The sequence below is a fragment of the Pipistrellus hanaki genome, assembly GCF_964339955.1.
Source record: "Pipistrellus hanaki genome assembly, chromosome: 12".
Classification (NCBI taxonomy): domain Eukaryota; kingdom Metazoa; phylum Chordata; class Mammalia; order Chiroptera; family Vespertilionidae; genus Pipistrellus; species Pipistrellus hanaki.
Window position 1 is genome coordinate 54,157,141 of NC_140514.1, and position 19,265 is coordinate 54,176,405.

A 19,265-nucleotide genomic window follows, 5' to 3' on the forward strand; every position below is an offset into this window, starting at 1 on the left:
GAAGGTTAGACTAAGATCATAGATCATACACCCTACACCCTGCATAAATGTTTAAAACGCAGCCCATGGAGTATTACAGCCAATACAGTATATGGAGGCTGAGTTAAGTACCTTGTAACAGGGGAAAGGGAGCATGTTATGATGTTCTTCAAAAAGAAGCTCTTTCAAGAAGGAGTCACACTGAAAAGTTTTACCTAATTTCCTCATGTCTTTAATACTTTGTATATAATTTTATGTGCAAGTATTAGAATAAAAAACACATGCTTTAGTTTAAAAATATTTATTATAGAAATGTACATTTAATTCGTTTTAAGGAATGTATGACAATAGTGCTAACATATATTTCCTCAAATTCACAAACTTTACACCAAGATATCTACAATAAGAGTTTATTTACAAGTTTCATAAGAGATCTCTTCACCAATACTGTTGACACAGTTAAGATGTACAGTCTCACTTTTTTCACTTCACTCTGTACTTGTAGAAGGAACACAGTGTGTGGGTGAAGTTCCATCCTAGTGCTAGTGACAGCCCGTAGAGCAGAACGAGAGGTGCAAATGGGTAGAGAAGAATTACTGTATTTTTCAAAAATGGCAATGCTGGAAAAGAAGCAAATCCAAATTCATTTTTAAAATAAGGAAATGTGACTAATAAATGAACATCCTGGCAGACAGCTCTTCACTACAACATGGGCCAAAGAGGGACACTATTTCAGGCAGCATGGAGTTACGAAGCCAGAACAATCCAAGATCTTGCTGTGTTCTGTGTTGCCTCCTTCCTCACGCTGGAAAGAAACTCAGCAGAGGAGTTACTTTAGCACAAAGGCAAGTCCAGGACTAAGATTGAGAATGCAGGACAAACATCACAAAAATTAATGAAATTGGTGGTGTGTTTAAACTTCTGACAACTTCAGAAACCTCTAAGAGTCCATCTTAAAGTACCAGAGATAGATATGATAGGAAAAACACAATCTCCAGCTACTTTATTTTCCAAGGTAAGAGAGAGTTACTCTTCCACCGAGAAGGTGCGGTCTCCACTAGCACACCAAGCCTTAGGAAAGAGCTGACGAAACAAACATCAAGTCTGTGCCCAACATCCATGATGTTTCCTGCTCTTTCCTACCCCATGCACCCTTACCTACACACCTCACAGGAAGCCCCGCACTAACTGACCTGAGCTCAAGGAAGCTGTTCTAAACCAGAGCGCATTACCAGAGAGTGATAAAAATCCACGGAGAGCCTAGCTGGCATGGCTCAGTGGTTGAGCGGCAGCCTATGGACCAGGAGGTCACAGTTCTATTCCTGGTCAGGGCACATGCCCAGTTGTGGCTTCCATCTCTAGTGGGGTGTTCATGAGGCAGCCAATCAATGATTCTCCATTGATGTTTCTCCCTCTCCTCTGTGAAATCAATATATATACTAGAGGCCCAGTGCAGCACAAAATTCGTGCACAGGTGGGTGGGGGGGGTGAGGAGGGGCAGGGAGCCCTCAGCCTGGCCTGCAATGCTGCCAGCATCCTATGCCCCAGCCGGCCTCTGGCCAGAAGCCCACCCACTCCCCCGTTCCCCCTCTGCGGGCCAGGGCACATGGGAAGCTGGGGCTGGTGGCCAGGGTGACACTGCCAGCATCCAGCCCCCTGGCTGCTATGGACACTGCCATCTTTGTGATGATGTGATGTTTAATTTGCATATTACCCTTTTATTAGTATTTTTAAATCCAGTTAGAAGCCACAATGTTGCAGCATGCTAATCACAATAAGACAGGCCTCTCCCCTGAACTGGAGAAAGGATTACCATCACCTCAAACAAGGTATTATAATTTGAGGTACTTGGCTCTTTAATGGAGATCATGTCTTAAGGAAGACCAACATAAATATGTCCTCATATTAAGAAAAATGAACTGATAGGATTTAACAATATTTGCAAACATATCCTTGTATCAGAAGTTGGGCCTTATTTTCTGGAATCATCTAGAGACCATATCTATAATAATGAAAGCATAATGTGCTAATTAGACTGAACAGCTGGACGACCTTCCAGACGAAGCTGGGGCTGCGGCTGCGGGATCGAGGCAGCCACCCTGGCTGTGAGGGAGGGACTGGGGCAGCTGTGAAGGCCTACTCTTTGCAAGAATTGCGTGCATTGGGCCTCTAGTAATGATTATAGAAATGGAGAACGAGGCACTCAAGTTCATATGCCCATTCATCTGACCAGCCTTCTCCTCTCTAATCTACCACTGGTAACTCAAACCTGAAAGCTGGAGAAAAAGGAAACTGGGCGTGGTTTCTCTAGGTAACGTGGAGAACCAATATGGTTTGACATGGTTCCTTAAAATGATAAAGTTACACACCAACTATGCCACTTTTGAGATGTGTGACATGTTAACTTAATCTCTCTGTGCTGTGTTTCCTCATGTGAAAAATGGGGCTACGCAAACCTATAATAATAAAAGCATAATATGCTAATTAGACTGGACGTCCTTCTGGGCAACCTATAGGACGAACCGGGGCTGGGAGGGTTGAGGTAAGCTACCGCAGCTGGGCAGAGTTCCTTGCACAAATATTGTGCATCAGGCCTCTACTATTATATAATTATAAAAATTAAGTGACATAATTCATTTAACGTTCTTGAGACAGTGCCTACAAAGGCTCCATAAAAGTAAGCTAATTGTATTCCTCTTACAGATTCCCCCTCTGTTATGTTTTCAGTCAACCAAAAAAATGAGTTACTTACCACTGTATCCCAGGAAGGTTATATAGATGTAATAGCCAATAGCAATCAACCAGAAAGTATTTCCAACCAAATATCCAATAAATGTGTCTGTTAGGATGACATCTGCCAAAGAGATACAGACAATGATTCTTTTCATTGCACACTATGAGGACTTTTACTAACTATTTTGAGAAGTAACTGCTACTTACGGTTGATGAAGAACAGCTGGATGAAGTGCAGAATGACTAGGAGAGGATAGAAAGCATTCAGATGCACATCAAAGGCGTAGCCCCACTCCACATCGTAGTCTCTGCTCTGCCGTTTCACCAAATACTTGTTAGAGATAAACCTGAAGAGCAAGATTAAAATTTCTTTCATAATACAATAAAAATTCTGTTTTTACTGACTAGCGTCTATGTACCAAGCATTATTTCATACACTAGAAATACAGCAGTAAACATAATTCAAAAACTCTGCCCTCAATCTAGACCACAATAGAATGTAAGTGTATGTTGGATGGTACCATGGAATGAAACAGTAACCCTGCTGGGTACTCAACTGGTTGGAGCATTGTCCCGTACAACAGAAAGTTGCAGATTCTATCCGTAGTCGGGGTGCATACAGGAGGAGGGAGGGAAGAGGAAAGAGGAAGGAAGGGAATGACAGAGAATACGGAGTTGATATGCAATGTTAGGTATGATGGTCACAAAACATACAGGTGATGACCCAGGCAGTGATGAGAGCACTTCAGGCAGGCGGAGGCCACCACAGGGTTGAGGAGATGGAGGAGTACAGAGGATGTGGCAGGGTGCTTGGTGTGTCTGAGGAGACCACTGTGCCAGAACAAGCAAGCAGTGTTGCAGGAAATGAAACCAGAAAAGAAATGGGGAGCCAGATCTTACAGAGTCCCTGGCCATTTTAAGACCATTTTTACTCTGGGTGAAATGAGAGATCACTATTTCCCAGCAGAGATACTGTTTTGATCAGGTGCCTCTAGCCACAATTCTGAAAACAGACTACAGGGACAAGAATGGAAGTGGAGACACCAGTTGAGAGGCTCCTGGGAGAGAGGTAAAACAGTGGTAGCAGTGCAAGTGGGGCCAAGTGGGACATACTACAGTTAAATGGCGGCACCAATAGGATTGTAGGCGCTGGATGTGGAGTATGAGGGGGAAAAGGTCAGGATGACTGATTTTGCCTTAAACACGCGGAAAGTCAAGCTGATATCGACTGAGGCTGGGCAGGAAGGAGAGTACAAGAGACTGGATTTGGGCCTGTTATGTGGAAGATAACTATTGGTACGGACTAAGAAATATATGGTCGGACTGTGATCCAGGCACTCCAGCAAGGCTGGCCAAGCCTGTCAGACCATCTCCTAGGCTGGTCCACAGGTCTCCCAGTGGCCTGCCTCAGCTACCGTGCTTCCAGCTGGCCTGACAGGTGACCCAGCACTGTTTGCCCCTGTAACTTCCCTGTGGCTCACACGTGCTCTCATGTAGTTCCCATTCTAGTATGGCTAGTCCCTGGAACATGCACAGACCTTGCCAGCTCCAGCTCCAACCGGCTAGCCAAAGCAGTCCTGGTGTGGACCCCTGGGCCTCTACCACGAAAGCTCCAGTCCCAGTGTGAACTGCCTCTGGGACTCCCACAGCCCCTGAGCAGGTGCCTCGTAAGTCTGAGGAGTGTGTGTGGCTTGCCTCTGAGACTCCCCTTGAGCTGTGGGGAATTCCAGAGGTAACTCCAACCAACTGGCAAGGCAACCCTGGTGCAGCTTCACCCTTATCTCCCTACAGCGAGCACGTCAAACTCGCCGCATGTGGCCCACAACCTATACTTTCTGGCCCAGCCAATATAATGGTCTGTAAGAAACATTTTAATAAAACTTTTACACATCCTGTTACACATAATTAATAACAAACGACGACGTTTGCTAATGACTGATTACTATAATGGTGTTGCACTCATTTCCCTTACACGCCTTACGTGCAGGCGCACCATTTCTCTCCACTAATACCAGCAGCCGATTGCCACGTCATTAGTCTCGTTCCGACTTGTTTGGTGTGCGCACAGGAAACATTTTGCTTTTGGAGGACAAGGAAAGTAGGTTTATTTGCGTTACGCTTATTAATTTGTGTAGTTATTCAGTGGTGAGTTAATGTTCAAGAAAACATTAGTTTTTATTAAAATGTTCTATTATGTCTCTATCGAAAGAAACCCACGTTTCTATGAAAACTGAAGGTGTTTTTTTGTGTGTGTGTGTGGCCCACATAAACTTCAGCCTTGTTTATTTGGCCCGTGTAAGCCTTTGAGTTCAACATGCTTGCCCTGCAGCACCTGCATGCTCTAACGCCAGCTGCCCTACGGAAGACACCAGCCCATGCCTTCAGGACTGGGGGAGGTTGCTGTTTTGTCTAACTCATAGAAACAGAGAGAAAGAACCAAATTAAGACAAAAAAACATGTTCTAAACAAAAAACCAGAATGAGAATTAAATGAAATGGGGAAAAGCTGTCCATTAGATAAAGACTTAAAAAACACTAAGGATACCCACCAAACTTGGACTAGATGAACTCAGTGAGAACATCAGCAAAGAAACAGAAGATATAAAATAAAACCAATTAGAATTGAACAGTAAATAAAGTGAAAATTACACTAGAGGGAATCAAGAGCAATTAGTTGATGAAAAAAATAAAAAATGAGTCTGTGAGCTGAAAGACAATGAAATGGAAATCACCCAATGAACTAGCAAACAGAAAAAAAGAAAAACAATCTACAGTCAAGTTGGCAGAGTAGGTCAACTCTGAACTTGTCTCCTCCCAAGATCACACCAAAATTACAACTAAATTATAGAACAACCATTGAGAACCACTTCAAGTGTAGCTGAACAGAACTGTTATAATTAACGATTTAAAGAGGCAGCTACACAAAGACCGTAGGAAGGGCAGATACTTGGACCGGGCAGGTCCCACACCCACAGTGGGGCAGTTATGAAATGGAAGGGCTACGTCGGCTGTGGAGGTCCAACCTGAGGAGCGAGGAGTCACAGCCCCACACTGGACTCTAAGACCTAGGCATCCAGTGCCAGGAAGAGGAGTCCCTATAATATCTGGTTGTGAAAACCAGCTGGGATGTGTTCAAAGACAAAGGGCTGCTAGATACTAGGCATTACTTACTCTTAAAGGGACCATGCACAGATTCACTCACAGAAGGGACGGCAACTCAGAACAGTTCAGAAACATACCGGGAGGAACTGCATTTAACTTCAGAGAGGGCTGGAGCGGCAGGGGTCAGGACAACTCACAGGAGGGATGGAAGCACTGGCAGGCACCATTGGTCCTCGGTTGATCTCTCACCCAACCAGTTCTGCATATGGGGCACCAAACCTTCCCATAAAACTGATTAACACTGTTCCCTCGTCCTGATCACTGCCTAAGACCCCACCCAACTTTGCTCGCCAAGCCTCTGGGCTCCTCTACCTAAGAAGCCTGCCTTGGATTGCACTGTAGACTTTCCCCCAAATCTTCAAACCTCACACAAGTGATGGCTGTCCCAGGCTTCCCTGCAAACTTCCCCAAAGCTCCGTAAACCCCAAACAAGCAGCAGCTGGGACCTTGGTGTGCATTGTAGCTTTTCCCAGTGGCCCCAAGCCCAGTACCAGGAGACATCGGCCTCAACTTACTTTCTAACTCCCATCAGGTGGCCCCAAGCCTGGGATAAGCGGAGGCCAATCTTGGCCTGTAATGTAATTCCAATTAAGAGGCCACAAGGCAGGCCCATGTGGCAGGCAGCCTCAGTTTGCAGTATAGCCTCTCCCACACATCTCCAAGCCCAACACAATCGATAAACCAACCGCAACTCCAGATCGCCTTACAGCTCCTAACAAGAGTCATCGAGCCTAGCACAAGTGGTGCCTCAACTTGGCCTTGCACCAGAATCCCTTCCAAGAAGTTCCAGCCCCAACAAACGTGGTAGATGGCTTCAGACCACACCAGAGTGCCACCTAACCAGTTCCACAAATGGACACCAAAGAGCAGCCTTGGCTGGCACCACAGTTCTGCTAAAGCAACAATCCCACCTGTGGGGTTAACAACTTGTCTGCTATAGTCACATCCAGCCCTCATAGTCAGCCAGAGATGGTCAAAACCAATAAATGGTGGTGGTGTAGCAGCAACTACAACCGGAGGCACACCCAACCCACAGGGAAACCCCTGGAGCAACCAGCTCAGGTGACCAGAAAGACTGCAGAACTATGCCCAAGAGGACACTTTCTACATATGGCCGCTCTGCCAAGACCAGGGGACATAGCTTATCCACCTCATACACAGCAACTCACACAGAGGCCAGTCAAATGAGACAAAAAGCACGCCCCAAGTAAAAGAGCAGGGCAAAACTCCAGAAGAACTAAATGAAACGAGTTCAAAACACTGGTTATAACAATTTACAATGAACTTAAGAGAAAAACAGATGAACTCAGGGAAAACTTCAGCATAGATACAGAAACATAAAAAGAAAGATGGAAAACTGAAACAAGAACCAATCAGAAATAAAGAATACAGTAACTACGGAAGAATACACTGGAGGGAATCAACATCAGGTTAAAGCAGTGATATGGAAGACAATGTAGTAAAAAACACCCAATCAGTATAGCAAAAAAGGAAAAAATAATTTTAAAAAATGAGGATAGTTGAAGGGACCTCTGGGACAACATTAAGGCCACCAATATTCATACCATAAGAGTTGCAAAAGGAGAATACAGGAAAAAATGGATCGGAAACCTGTTGGAAGAAATAATGGAAATCTCCACTAATCTGGAAAAGGAAATATACATACAAATTCAGTAAGTACAGAGTTTCAAACAAGATAAATCCAAAGAGGCCCACATCAAGACACATCATAATTAAAATGCTAAAGACTAAAAAGAGAAAAATCTTAAACATAGCAAGAGAAAAGCAGTCAGTTATGTACAAGGGAGTCATGCCCCCACCGTAAGACTTTCAGCTGGTTATCTTACCAGGAATTCTGCAGGCAAAAAAAGATTGACACACAACAATCAATGTGATGACAAACTAAAACCTACAAGAAGATTTCTTTAACCAGCAGGATATCATTTCGAATTGGAGAATAGAATATCCCAGATAAGATAGGCTAAACAAGTTCACCACCACAATACCAGTATTACAAGAAATATTAAAGAGATTTCTTTAAGATAAAAGACCAGCCCTGGTCTTTTATGATTCTCTCTCATCATCATTGATGTTTTTTTCTCTCTCTGAAATAAATAAAAATTTTAAAAAAAAGAGAGATAAAGACCAAAAGTATGAAAAAAATATATAGGAAAGAAAAAAAATTTCACTGAAAAAGGTCAACAGTTAAAAAACTGTGGATCAAGCAAGCTAGCACAAAGTAGGAATTACAACAATAAATTCAGGGATGCACACAAACACACATGCAAAAGAAGAAAAAAGTAATGACAAAACAAACACGGGGATAATAAAAATTGTAGTGATTATAGAATGTGTTTAAAATTAAGTGATAATCAAATTGAAATAGACTACTATAACTACAACTTGGTGTATGTATATACACACACACACACACACACACACATATATATATATATATATATATATATATATATACACACACATACATACATATATATATATTAGAAGCACATCGTTAACCACAAACCAAATATCTAAGAGATGTACGCAAAATATAGAGAAAGGATTCCAAACACAACACTATAGAAAATCATCAACATACAAGAACGCAAGAGAATATGAAAGGTCCAGAGGAAACTACAACACAATCAGAAAACAACTGATAAAATGATATACCTACCAAATTACTTTAAAAAATGCTCCAATAAAAAGACATACAGTAGCTGAATGGTTTAAAAAACAAAGCAAAACACTGTACATATGCTTATCTACAAAAGACCCACTCCAGATTAAAAAAAAATCACACACACTAAAAGAAAAAAGATAAAAAATATATATTTTATGCAAATGAAAAATTTTAAAAGTTGGGGTAGCAATACTTTTATCAGACAAAATAGAATTTAAAACAAAAGCTGTAACTAGAGATGAGAAAGGCATTTAATAATTATAAATAGGTCAACTCAATAAAAGGATTTAACTCTTATATATGCATTCAACTTAGGAGTTCCTAATTATAAAAAGACAAGATGGACAGGCATAAAGGGAGTATTACAATAGTAGGGGACTTTCACACCTTACTGTCTTTGACAGATAATCCAGACCAAAGAAAAAAAAAATCAACAAGAAAATAGTGGCCTTGGCGCCTCTGCTTTGGCTCAGACTGATGCTGGAACCACCACGCGCTCCCTGCCAGGCCCTGCAGCCTCCCCCCAGAAGTCAGGGGTGGAGTGCACTGCTAGCCAGGGAGGAGACTAACTTCCCAGGCCAGGGCACTACTAGAACCAAGGATGGATGGAGACTGCAAAGGTGTGATGTGCCGGTGAGCCAGGAGGGCCTGTGGCGGAGAGGAACCAATCCTACTGGGAAGTTTGTGCTCATCAGGGCCGCGCAGCAGAACTCAGGGCCAGGAGAGGGGGCTGGCGGGCACTCCCAGGACTGAGCCTGAGGGACCCTTTACTTCCCGGAGGACCTCTTGACAGGGAGCAGGATGGGACGAGAAGGTAGGACCCAGAAAGAAGGGTCAGCCCTGCCCACCTAAAGCACAGGGGAGGTGGCTCTCACCCGCCCTGCAGAACGGCTGCTTCTGATCTGCCTTCAGTGACCTGACTGGGCTGGAATGTGTGCCCTGCAGCTGGCTCTGCTAGTGCAGGAGACAGATATTTGATTGGAGTGTGGGCAGCACTGAAAGTTTGGAGTGCCAAAAAGGGCCGACTCTCTTTTAATCAACTTATTTGTTGTCGTTGATTTTGTCTTTATCCCATCCTGCTTGAGATGGCAGCCAGAGGTGCCATGCCAGCAAGCCAGGCAGAACTGAGGCACTGAAGGAGAGGAAGTGGCTGCCCTCTCTCCTACTATCTAGCGGCACTACACCCAGCACAAGTTTGCTCAAACCATCTGTCACAGACCATGGTGCCCCTGCAGAGTAAAATTCCATGAGGGGGAAGAAAGAACTCAGAACAGGGGTGTTCAAGTGTGAGGCCTCAGGCAGACCCAGCCTCTGGGCTATGGTGTTCCCACTGAGGACCCGGGGTCTGTCTATCAGGCTTCAGGCAGGTTGCCAAGGACCAAGCAGAGACTGTGACTCACAGAGACATTCCTGGGTGGCCCAGGATCAATACACCAAATGGCCAGATTCAACAATATCAGAGCAAAATCCAGCATGCTCCACACAAAGCAGATACAAGGGTATTTTTTTTTCTTTCTCTTCTTTTTGCTTTCATATCTCTGTTTCTTTCCTTTATTATTTTGTTCCTCTTTCTCTGTTCCTTTTTTATATTGTTATTTTTTCTTCTTTTCCATTTATTCTTTTCCTATTATAAATTTTAGTGTATTCATTATTACTTTTTAAAATAATAATTATTTCATTTATTTGTGTTTCCCTTTCTTTTTAATCCTTAGTCTACCAAATTACTATCAATGTACATGGACTAAATTAAATTCTTTTCTCTTCCTTCTTTGCTTGCACATCCTCTTTTTGTTCTTTTTTTTTTTTTTTTTAAACACCCTCTAATTCTTTGCTCTCATGTCTTTTAGTATTCATTTTACTTTCACTTGACCTCTATCTCTTTTTATTTTCTTTGGCCTTTCTTGTTGTTTGTTTTCTATTTGGTCTTGTTTTGTTCTCTCACCACCTATATAATACCTGCAGTTAGGGTTGAGCCTCACTGCAAGTTGGAGGAAATCCCATTCACAAACAGGAAATCAATAAACGAGACCAAATCACAACAGGAGATCCCAAATAACACACACCAGGGGGACACTGCTAGACTGTCCCGCTCCGGAAATCAGAGGCTGCACCACGGGGTCCCAAAGAGCACTTTCTACATGAGGCCAGCCCATGAAGACTGGGAGACACAGCAGTTTTATCTGGCAGACAGAAACAAAAACAGAGAGATAGCTAAAATTTGAAGACAAAAATAAACCACCAAATGAAAGAAAAGGAAGAATTACAAAAAAAAAATTTAATTAAATGGTGATAAACAACTTATCAAACACAGTTCAAAGTGATGGTTATAAAAGACACTTAAGAAACTTAGAATTTTAAGGAACTTAATGAGAACTAAAAAACATGAAAAGGGAAAATGAAACCACAAACAGTCAGAAATGAAGAATACTTACTATACCTGACTTTATGAATATACAGAAGAGAATTAAAAGTGAATTGGATGAAGCAGAGGACTGAATAAGTGATTTGTGAAACAAAGTAGAAATAAACACCCAATTAGAGGTAAACAAAAAAAAAAAAAAAAAAAAAAAAGTTAAGGCAGCAACAGACAGATAGAAAGTAACACACCAGGGAGTTCCCATTAGACTGTCAGCTGATTTCTCAACAGTAACACTTAAGGCCAAAAGGAAATGGCATGAAGTATTCAAAATAATTAATAGGAAGGGCCAGAATCCAAAACTACTCTATTCAGCAAGGCCATCAGTTAAAATTGAAGATGAAATAAAGGCATTCCCAGAGCAAAAAAAGGCTAAAGGAGTTTATCACCACAACCCAGAACTGCAAAACATGCTAAGGCAACTGGTGTAAGAAGAAAGAGAAGTACAGCCATATAATTAAAATGTCCATACTACCCAAGGCAGTCTACGGATTCAATGCAACCCCTATTAAAATAGCAATAGTGCCGAAACCAGTTTGGCTCAGTGGATAGAACATCGGCCTGTGGACTGAAAGGTCCCGGGTTCGATTCTGGTCAAGGGCATGTACCTTGGTTGCAGGCACATCCCCAGTAGGGGGTGTGCAAGAGGCAGCTGATCGATGATTCTCTCTCATCGATGTTTCTAACTATCCCTCTCTCTTCCTCTCTGTAAAAAATCAATAAAATATATTTTTAAAAAAATAGCAATGGCATAGTTCACAGAGCTTGAACAAATACTTCAAAAATTTATATGGAATCAAAAAAGACCCCAAATAGCTGCAGCAATTTTGAGAAAGAAAAACAAAATTGGAGGAATCACAATACCAGATTTCAAGTTATACTACAAAGCTACCATAATCAAACATCATAGTATTGGCAGAATAACAGGCATATAGATCAATGGAACAGAACAGAGAACCCAGAAATTGACTCAAGCAATTATGCTCAATTAATATTTGACAAAGGAGGCAACAGCATACAATGGAGTCAAGGGGGTCTCTTCAATAAATGGTGTTGGGAAAATAGGACTGATGCATGCAAAAAAAAAAAAAGAAAGAAACTAGACTACCAACTTACACCATACACAAGAATAAACTCAAAATGGATAAAAGGCTTAAATATAAGTTGTGAAACTATAAAAATCCTACAAGAAACCACGGGCAGCAAAATCTCATACATCTCTGGTAGCTATATGTTTACAGATACATCTCCTAACGCAAAGGAAACTAATGAAAAAAAAAAAACAAACGTTACTATATCAAAAAAAGAAGCTTCTGCACAGCTAAAGAAACCATCAACAAAATAAAAAGAGCCCACTGTATGGGAGAACATATTTGGGAAAGATACATCAGCTAAAGGGTTAATATAAAAAAATATAGGGAACTCATACAACTTAACAAAAGGAAGACAATTCAATTAAAAAATGGGCAAAGGATCTAAATAGACCCTTCTCCAAAGAGGACACACGGATGGCCAAGAGACATGAAAAAACTAGAAGCCTGATCCACAAAATTTGTGCAAGAGTAGGCCTTCGCAGCCCCGGCGTCATAGGAAAGGCCATCGGACAGACATTCCACTGTTCGGCTGTTCAGTCGATTTGAATATTGTGCTCTTATTAGTATAGATGCTCAAAGTCACTAATCATCTGAGAGATGCAAATCAAAATGGCAATAAGGTACCATTCTCACACCTGTCAGAATGGCTACCATCAACAAATCAACAAATAACAAGCGCTGGAGAGGATGTAGAGAAAAGGGAACCCTAGTACACTGCTGGTGGGAATGCAGACCAGTGTCAGCCACTGTGGAAAACAGTATGAAGTTTCCTCAAAAAATAAAACATGGAACTGCCATTTGACCCATTGTTCCACTTCTAGGAATATATCCTAACTAGTGGCCTGGTGCACGAAATTTATGCACATTAAAAGGAGAACCCAGAGCCAAGTCCCTGCCCACCAACATGTGCCTCAAAATCGCGAGAGATCCAGACCTGGCCGCCCACCCCCATTGGGCTAGATCTAGACCCAGCCAGTCAAGCCCCATTGGGCAGGGGGTGTAGCCTCAGGTCCCCTGGTCCAGTGCCAGGATGGGCAGCATGGCCTAAGGTCCCCCAGATGGGGTGAGGCCCCATCAAGCCCTGCCAGGTGGGGGATACAGCCTGTGGTCCCCCATCAAGCCCCGCCAGGCAGGGAGGCACAGCCTCAGGTGCCGCAGCCTGGCACCGGGAAGGAGGTGCAGCCTGAGGTCTCCTGTCAAGCCATGTTGGATGGGGGGGGGAGGTACGGTATGAATTCCCCTGACCCAGCACTGGGGATGTACTTTAAGGTCCCCCGTCAAGCCCCGCTGGGGGGGGGAGGGGGGAGAGCACAGCCTGAGGTTCACTGTCAAGCCCGCTAGGCAGGGGGGCGCAGCCTCAGGTCCCCTGGCCCGGTGCTGGGGTGCGGCCTGAGGTCCTCTGTCAAGCCCCACAGGGGTGGGGAAGGGCATAGCCTCAAGTCCCTGCTGATTGCTCCTTAAGGGAACCTCAGCTGTGGGTGTAGCCATCTTTGTGATGGAGTGATAGCTAATTAGCATATTCCTCCCTTATTAGATAGGATTAGATAGGATAAGCCTGAGACACCAAACAGAAAGAATGTAGGCAACCCTATGTTCAAAGCAGCACAATTTACCATAGCTAAGATCTGGAGCCCAAGTGTCCATCAGTAGATGAGTGGATAAACAAGCTGCAGTACATTTATGCCATGGAATACTGTGCAGCAGTGAAAAAGAAGAATCTCTTACTCTTTGGGACAGCGTGGAGGGACCTGGAGAATATTATGCTAAGTGAAATAAATCAGCCAGAGGAAGACAAGTATCACATGATCGCACTCATGTGTGGGATCTGATGAACAAAATAAACTGATGAACTGATGAACTGAGTGGATCCAGAAACATGAAAGCATGAAAAGGATTATGGAATCTCAGAGGGAAGGCAGGGGAAGTGGGTGGGTGGGAAGCGATCACTGAAATAACTTGTATGCATATATGCATAACCCATGGAAATAGACAACCGGTTGAAGGCCTGGGGCGAGGTGCAGGGGCAGGCTAGAAGGGGTCAATGGGGGAAGAGAGAAGAGATGTAATACTTTCAACAATATATATGAAAAAAACATTTAAAAAGAAAGAATAAAATAGTATGGTGATTCCTCAAAAAATTAAGAATAGAGTTACCATATGACGTAGCAACCCCTCTTCTGGATATCTACCTGAAAATTTTGAAAACATTTCTTTGTGAAGATATATGCACCCCTATGTTCACTGGCCAAGACATGGAAACAACTAAAGTGTTCTTAGATGAGATGTGTTACATATATACAATAGAATACTACTAAGCCCTAAGAAAGGATGAAGTAGTGCCATTTGCAACGTGGATGGATCTTGAGAATATCATGCTAAGTGAAATAAGCCAGTCAGAAAAAGTTCACTCATATGTGGGATATAAAGCTGAAAAGTAACAAATGAACAAACAAGAAAAACAAACAAAAACTCATAGGCACAGACAACAGTATGGCGGTTACCAGAGGGAAGGGGAGTGGGAAACAGGAAGGGAAAAGGGGGCCAAGTATGTGATGACAGAAGATGATCTGACTTTGGGTGGTGGACACACAACGCAATATACAAATCATGTATCACAGAATGTACTTGAAAATTATGTAATCTTATTAAGTAATGTCATCCCAATAAATTTAATTAAAAAAGACAACCCAAATAAAATTATAAATGAAGAAGTGACATCCAACACCACAGAAATACAAAGGATTATAAGGAAATACCACAATTATATACCAACAAATTGGACAACCTGCAAGAAATGGTTAAAGTCTTAGAAACAATCTTCCAAAAATATGTCAAGAAGAACCAGAAAATGTGAATAAACCAATAACTATTAACAAAATTGAATCAGTATTTAAAAAAAAAAAAAACTCCCAACAAACAAAAGCATGGAACCAGGTGGCTTCACAGGTGAATTTCAGCAATCATTCAATACCTATCCTCAAACTATTCTAAGAAATTGAGGAGAAAGGCTCCTAAGCTCATTTTAAAAGCTAGCATTATCTTGATACTCAAATTAGAGAAAGACATTACAAAAAACGAAAATTATAAGCCAATATCCTCGATGAACATAGATACAAAAATCAATATTAGCAAACCAAATTCAACAATATATTAAAAAGAACATATCATACACCAGGACCAACTAGGATTTAATCTCTAGATAGAAGGCTAGTTCAATATCCACAAATCAGTTAACATGATGCACCATGTAAACAAAGGATAAAAATCACATGCTCCTATCAATAAATTCAGAAAAAGCATTTGACAAAATCTAGCATCGATTTATGATAAAATCTCTCAGCAAAGTGGAATGTATCCTAATATAATACAGGCCATGACAAATCACAGCCAACATCATACTAAATGGGCAAAAATTAAAAACGTTTTCTCAATATCAGGAACAAGACAGGGATGTCCACTTTCACCATTTATATTCAGCAGGTACTGCAAGTCCTAGTCACAGCAATCAAACAAGAAATAAAAGGCATCCAAATAGTAAAGGAAGAAGTAATTAATAATGGAAGTAAATAACTTGTCATTGTTTGCAGATGACAAATCATCATTAGTCATTCAGTACTACCCCATACTCTCAGACCTAGTATGCTGTCCACATTTCTGTTTTTCCAGTTGGTACTAGAAATCATTGATCCCGTCACCCCCCAAACACTTCCTCGTGCTGGTTACTGTGGAGCCTGTGGGATGACCTCAATTCTCATTTCTTATTTTTAGCTCCTCACACCATTCACAAGATATGGTACTAAGTATCATACCAAAGGTACTAAACTCCAGGATGACTTGGTCTCGGTGGCCCTCCAGTCAGCGCATTCATGCAGAATTGCAGAAATGCCTGCTACAAACTATTTCCTCTGAGAGTCATATTTATTTATAAAGTAAGTAAAAATTTCATTTTTCCATTTGCTATATTCACCATAGATATTTTGACAATAAATATGTGGCTTACATTAGCAGCATTACTTTTAGGCCAGATTTTAGAGTATCAATTTATTGACTATCTAGCACATACAAAATCTCTACTGTACTAGTCTCCTAGAAGTTATAAAGGAAAATAATAGGCTGGTATCTTCACAGGTTTTACAGATTCAGAATTTTAAGAGTATTGATAACTACCATTGATTGAGCACTTACTACATGCCAGGTGCTTTCCTATCACAATCTTCTCAAATACCTTACAAAACAGTAATTCCATTTTACAGAAGAGGAGTCTGGGACTAAGAGTTACACAGTAAATGACTGAGCTGGCATTTGAACCCAGATCTCACCATGACTAAAATGCTCCACACTGGTTTCTCTGATATACACTGACCACCCACCCTACTCAGCCACAGGCCTCTAAATAAACCCCATTTCTGACCCACAACAATAAGTTCAGCCACCACACCCATTCCCTTCACAGAAGACACTGTGAGGACACTGAAAAATCAAACACCTCGTTTACATTCAGTACACTTTTGTTAAACTAAACCTAGACCAAGTCAGACTGAGAGCCCCTCAGCAGGAAGGAACCAAAATTTAATGAGAAAAAAAATCATTTTTTTTCAGGTGTGCTACATTTAATACCAAAAACTCAAATTAACATAACCTTCTAGATCTTATACATTTAGTGATAACCCACTGACAAATGAAGCAGAAAAACAAGCCATCATCCAAACCACTTTTGGCTAACTGCATAATATTTTTGCAAAATCAGGAATTTTTTCAGTATGATATAATCATCAAGTCACTTATTTGCTGCATGCACTTTGACAATATGGACATACTTAGAGTACTTTCTGATACAGGCAGACACAAGAGGCAAGTCACACCAATCTTAGTCAAACCGATGCTCTCTGTTCACCTACCTTGTTTCAGTTTTCATTGGCTGCTGTGCCTTGAAGCAATCCCTAGGAAGCCCTAGAGCAGCATCTGAAGAATCAAAGGCATGGTACTTACCACATCAGAGTTGAGATGAGAAGACCAACGCCCACACAATCTATGAACACGACCCAAAGGAGCAGCTTTATCATCTTAAAAAATCCCATGTCCAGCACAAAGCCAAATCCCACAGTGGACACTGAAAGAGAGATTTACAAGGTTCATTCAGGCACTTTGCAAGGTTCCGGGGATACTGGACAGTCCCTGCACCTCCAGATGCCCTCGGTCCAGCAGGGGAGAGACATGTAAACCAAACCCCCAAGATTTTATGTGTTCTATGTGGTTAGGAAATGCAGACTGACTTGGGACACGGGAGGGCCATTGAGATATCTCGTTTACCAAGAAGGACCTTGTCTGTTTGTGGTTCACCAGGGTGGTCCGGTTAAAGGTGAGAAAAATCTACACACTTCAACACCCTGAAGACTTTCCCTACACTAGAAGTAGTTTCTCAAGTTCACATCAGTATTTTTACAAGTCTCCCTCTGTACTTCCCTGGTGGTGAACAGCAATTTACAACCCCGACATTCCTTTTCTCAGTCAGTTTGCATTTGGGGATGGATGTATTTATCACAGTAGTTAAAAGGCATGGAGTGTCTCTATTGCTCTGCTTTTTCATGTCCCCAGGTAACGATTTACTCTGGCAACACAGCCTTCTTTCCTGTGGGATTTGTGAGGCTTCAGGAGAGAGGCAGCAGCTTTAAATAAACCCCATTTCCGACCCTCAATAATTTATAACAAGAGTCCCCCAGTGACAAGTCCAATCAAACGCTCAGTTGTGCAGATCAGCGAACACTTACCACACAGCCAGATACTTAGCAGCACCAAGAAGGCGGGGTCGTCTCTAGCCCACTGATCCTTCGTCTGCTTCCGATAGTGAAAGTTCCTGTACACCCTCTGCGGGGAGGTGAACAGGTAGAGCATCTGCCAGGCGGCAAACTCAAAGTCCATTTGCCGGAAGCGAAAAAGCCTTCTCAGGTATTTGTAGCGCTTCGCTCCCGCCGTGTGTCTCGCCGCATCCCTGGAATTCAGCGCTCCGTTCCCCTGCAGCGGGGAGCTCACCGAAGTGCTCGGTAACATCTTCCTACGGGGGCAGAAACCTCTGGCTGTAACATGAAGGAAGTGTCGGCCACTAGGGCTCCTTTTCTGAGACACAGAGGAGGGAGGTCACCTGACATGTCTGCCCCATTCCTTGAGAAAGTCAGCTGTCAAAGTGGCCAAGGGCCACACCATTCTGAACCATCATAGGAACACCTAGAGGGGCCATATGTCCATCTCAGACAATGAGAGAGAGATCAAATATTCTGGCTCTCAATCCCCTGCTCTTAAGTACCCGCCTCTAAGGAAATGACCTAGTCACACAGGTGGTCGGTCCATCAAAGCATTACCAGGTCTCCAGAAGGTGACATAAAAATAAAGCAGCACTAAAGCCCATGTTCTGCTCCACGAATAGTTCATCGGGAGACCCGTGGGAGACCCGGCGAGCCACTCTGCAGCCAGGTGGGCGCAGCCCGGTCCGGCCCCCGCCCGGCGCCCGCCAGCCCCGCTCCCCAGCCTCCGGGCCACCCCCGCCCGGCGCCCCCCAGCCCCGCTCCCCAGCCTCCGGGCCACCCCCGCCCGGCGCCCCCCAGCCCCGCTCCCCAGCCTCCGGGCCACCCCCGCCCGGCGCCCCCCAGCCCCGCTCCCCAGCCTCCGGACCACCCCCGCCCGGCGCCCGCCAGCCCCGATCCCCAGCCTCCGGGCCGGCCGGCCGAGGGCGGGGTCGCCGGGTAACAAACAAACCGCCCTCTCCTATAGGAATCCGACACGGCAGTGCCTCTGAGTATAAGCACGTTCGAAACTCTGCCCGGGACACTTCATAGCAAACATCATTCGCCATTTATCTGAACTTCAACTCGAGCAGAGTTCCTCGGTTCTATCCCGCCCCCCGCCGCCGGCCCAGCAGCGGGCCCGTGTCACTCCGAAGCCCGGGGACGTCCCGCCGCAGCGGACAGAGGACAGGGCACCGGGCGGGCCCGCGTCGCACGGAGCGCCCCTCAGGACTCACCGGGCGCCCCGGGGCGGCCTCCACCGGCGGCAAACCCCCGCCCGCCACCTCGCCCAGCCGCCGAGCCCAGCCGCGCCGCCGTAGGATCTACTTCCCTTCTCGCGACGTACGCAGCCCCCCGGCGCGCCACGTGACGTGAGCCTACTTCCGGCGCGCGCTGCCTCCGGGAGTTGCAGTCCCC

General features: G+C 43.7%; 1 protein-coding gene across 2 annotated transcripts; it reads right to left on the minus strand.

The window, feature by feature from the left end:
- Positions 1 to 264: 264 nt before the first annotated feature.
- UNC50 (unc-50 inner nuclear membrane RNA binding protein) lies at positions 265 to 19,215 on the minus strand. 2 transcript variants are annotated; one of them, XM_084900364.1, is made up of 6 exons: positions 19,085 to 19,215; positions 17,838 to 18,121; positions 17,059 to 17,179; positions 2,920 to 3,059; positions 2,732 to 2,833; positions 265 to 599 (listed from the first exon to the last, which is right to left on the minus strand). In XM_084900364.1, exons 2-6 carry the CDS (start codon positions 18,115 to 18,117, stop codon positions 463 to 465), a joined length of 780 nt encoding a protein of 259 aa, XP_084756490.1. In that variant the 5' UTR covers positions 18,118 to 18,121; positions 19,085 to 19,215; the 3' UTR covers positions 265 to 462. The 2 variants fall into 2 exon arrangements, with proteins under 2 accessions (XP_084756490.1, XP_084756489.1); XM_084900363.1 differs by having other exon boundaries at positions 17,838 to 18,183; positions 19,176 to 19,186.
- Between the last annotated feature and the right edge of the window lie 50 nt (positions 19,216 to 19,265).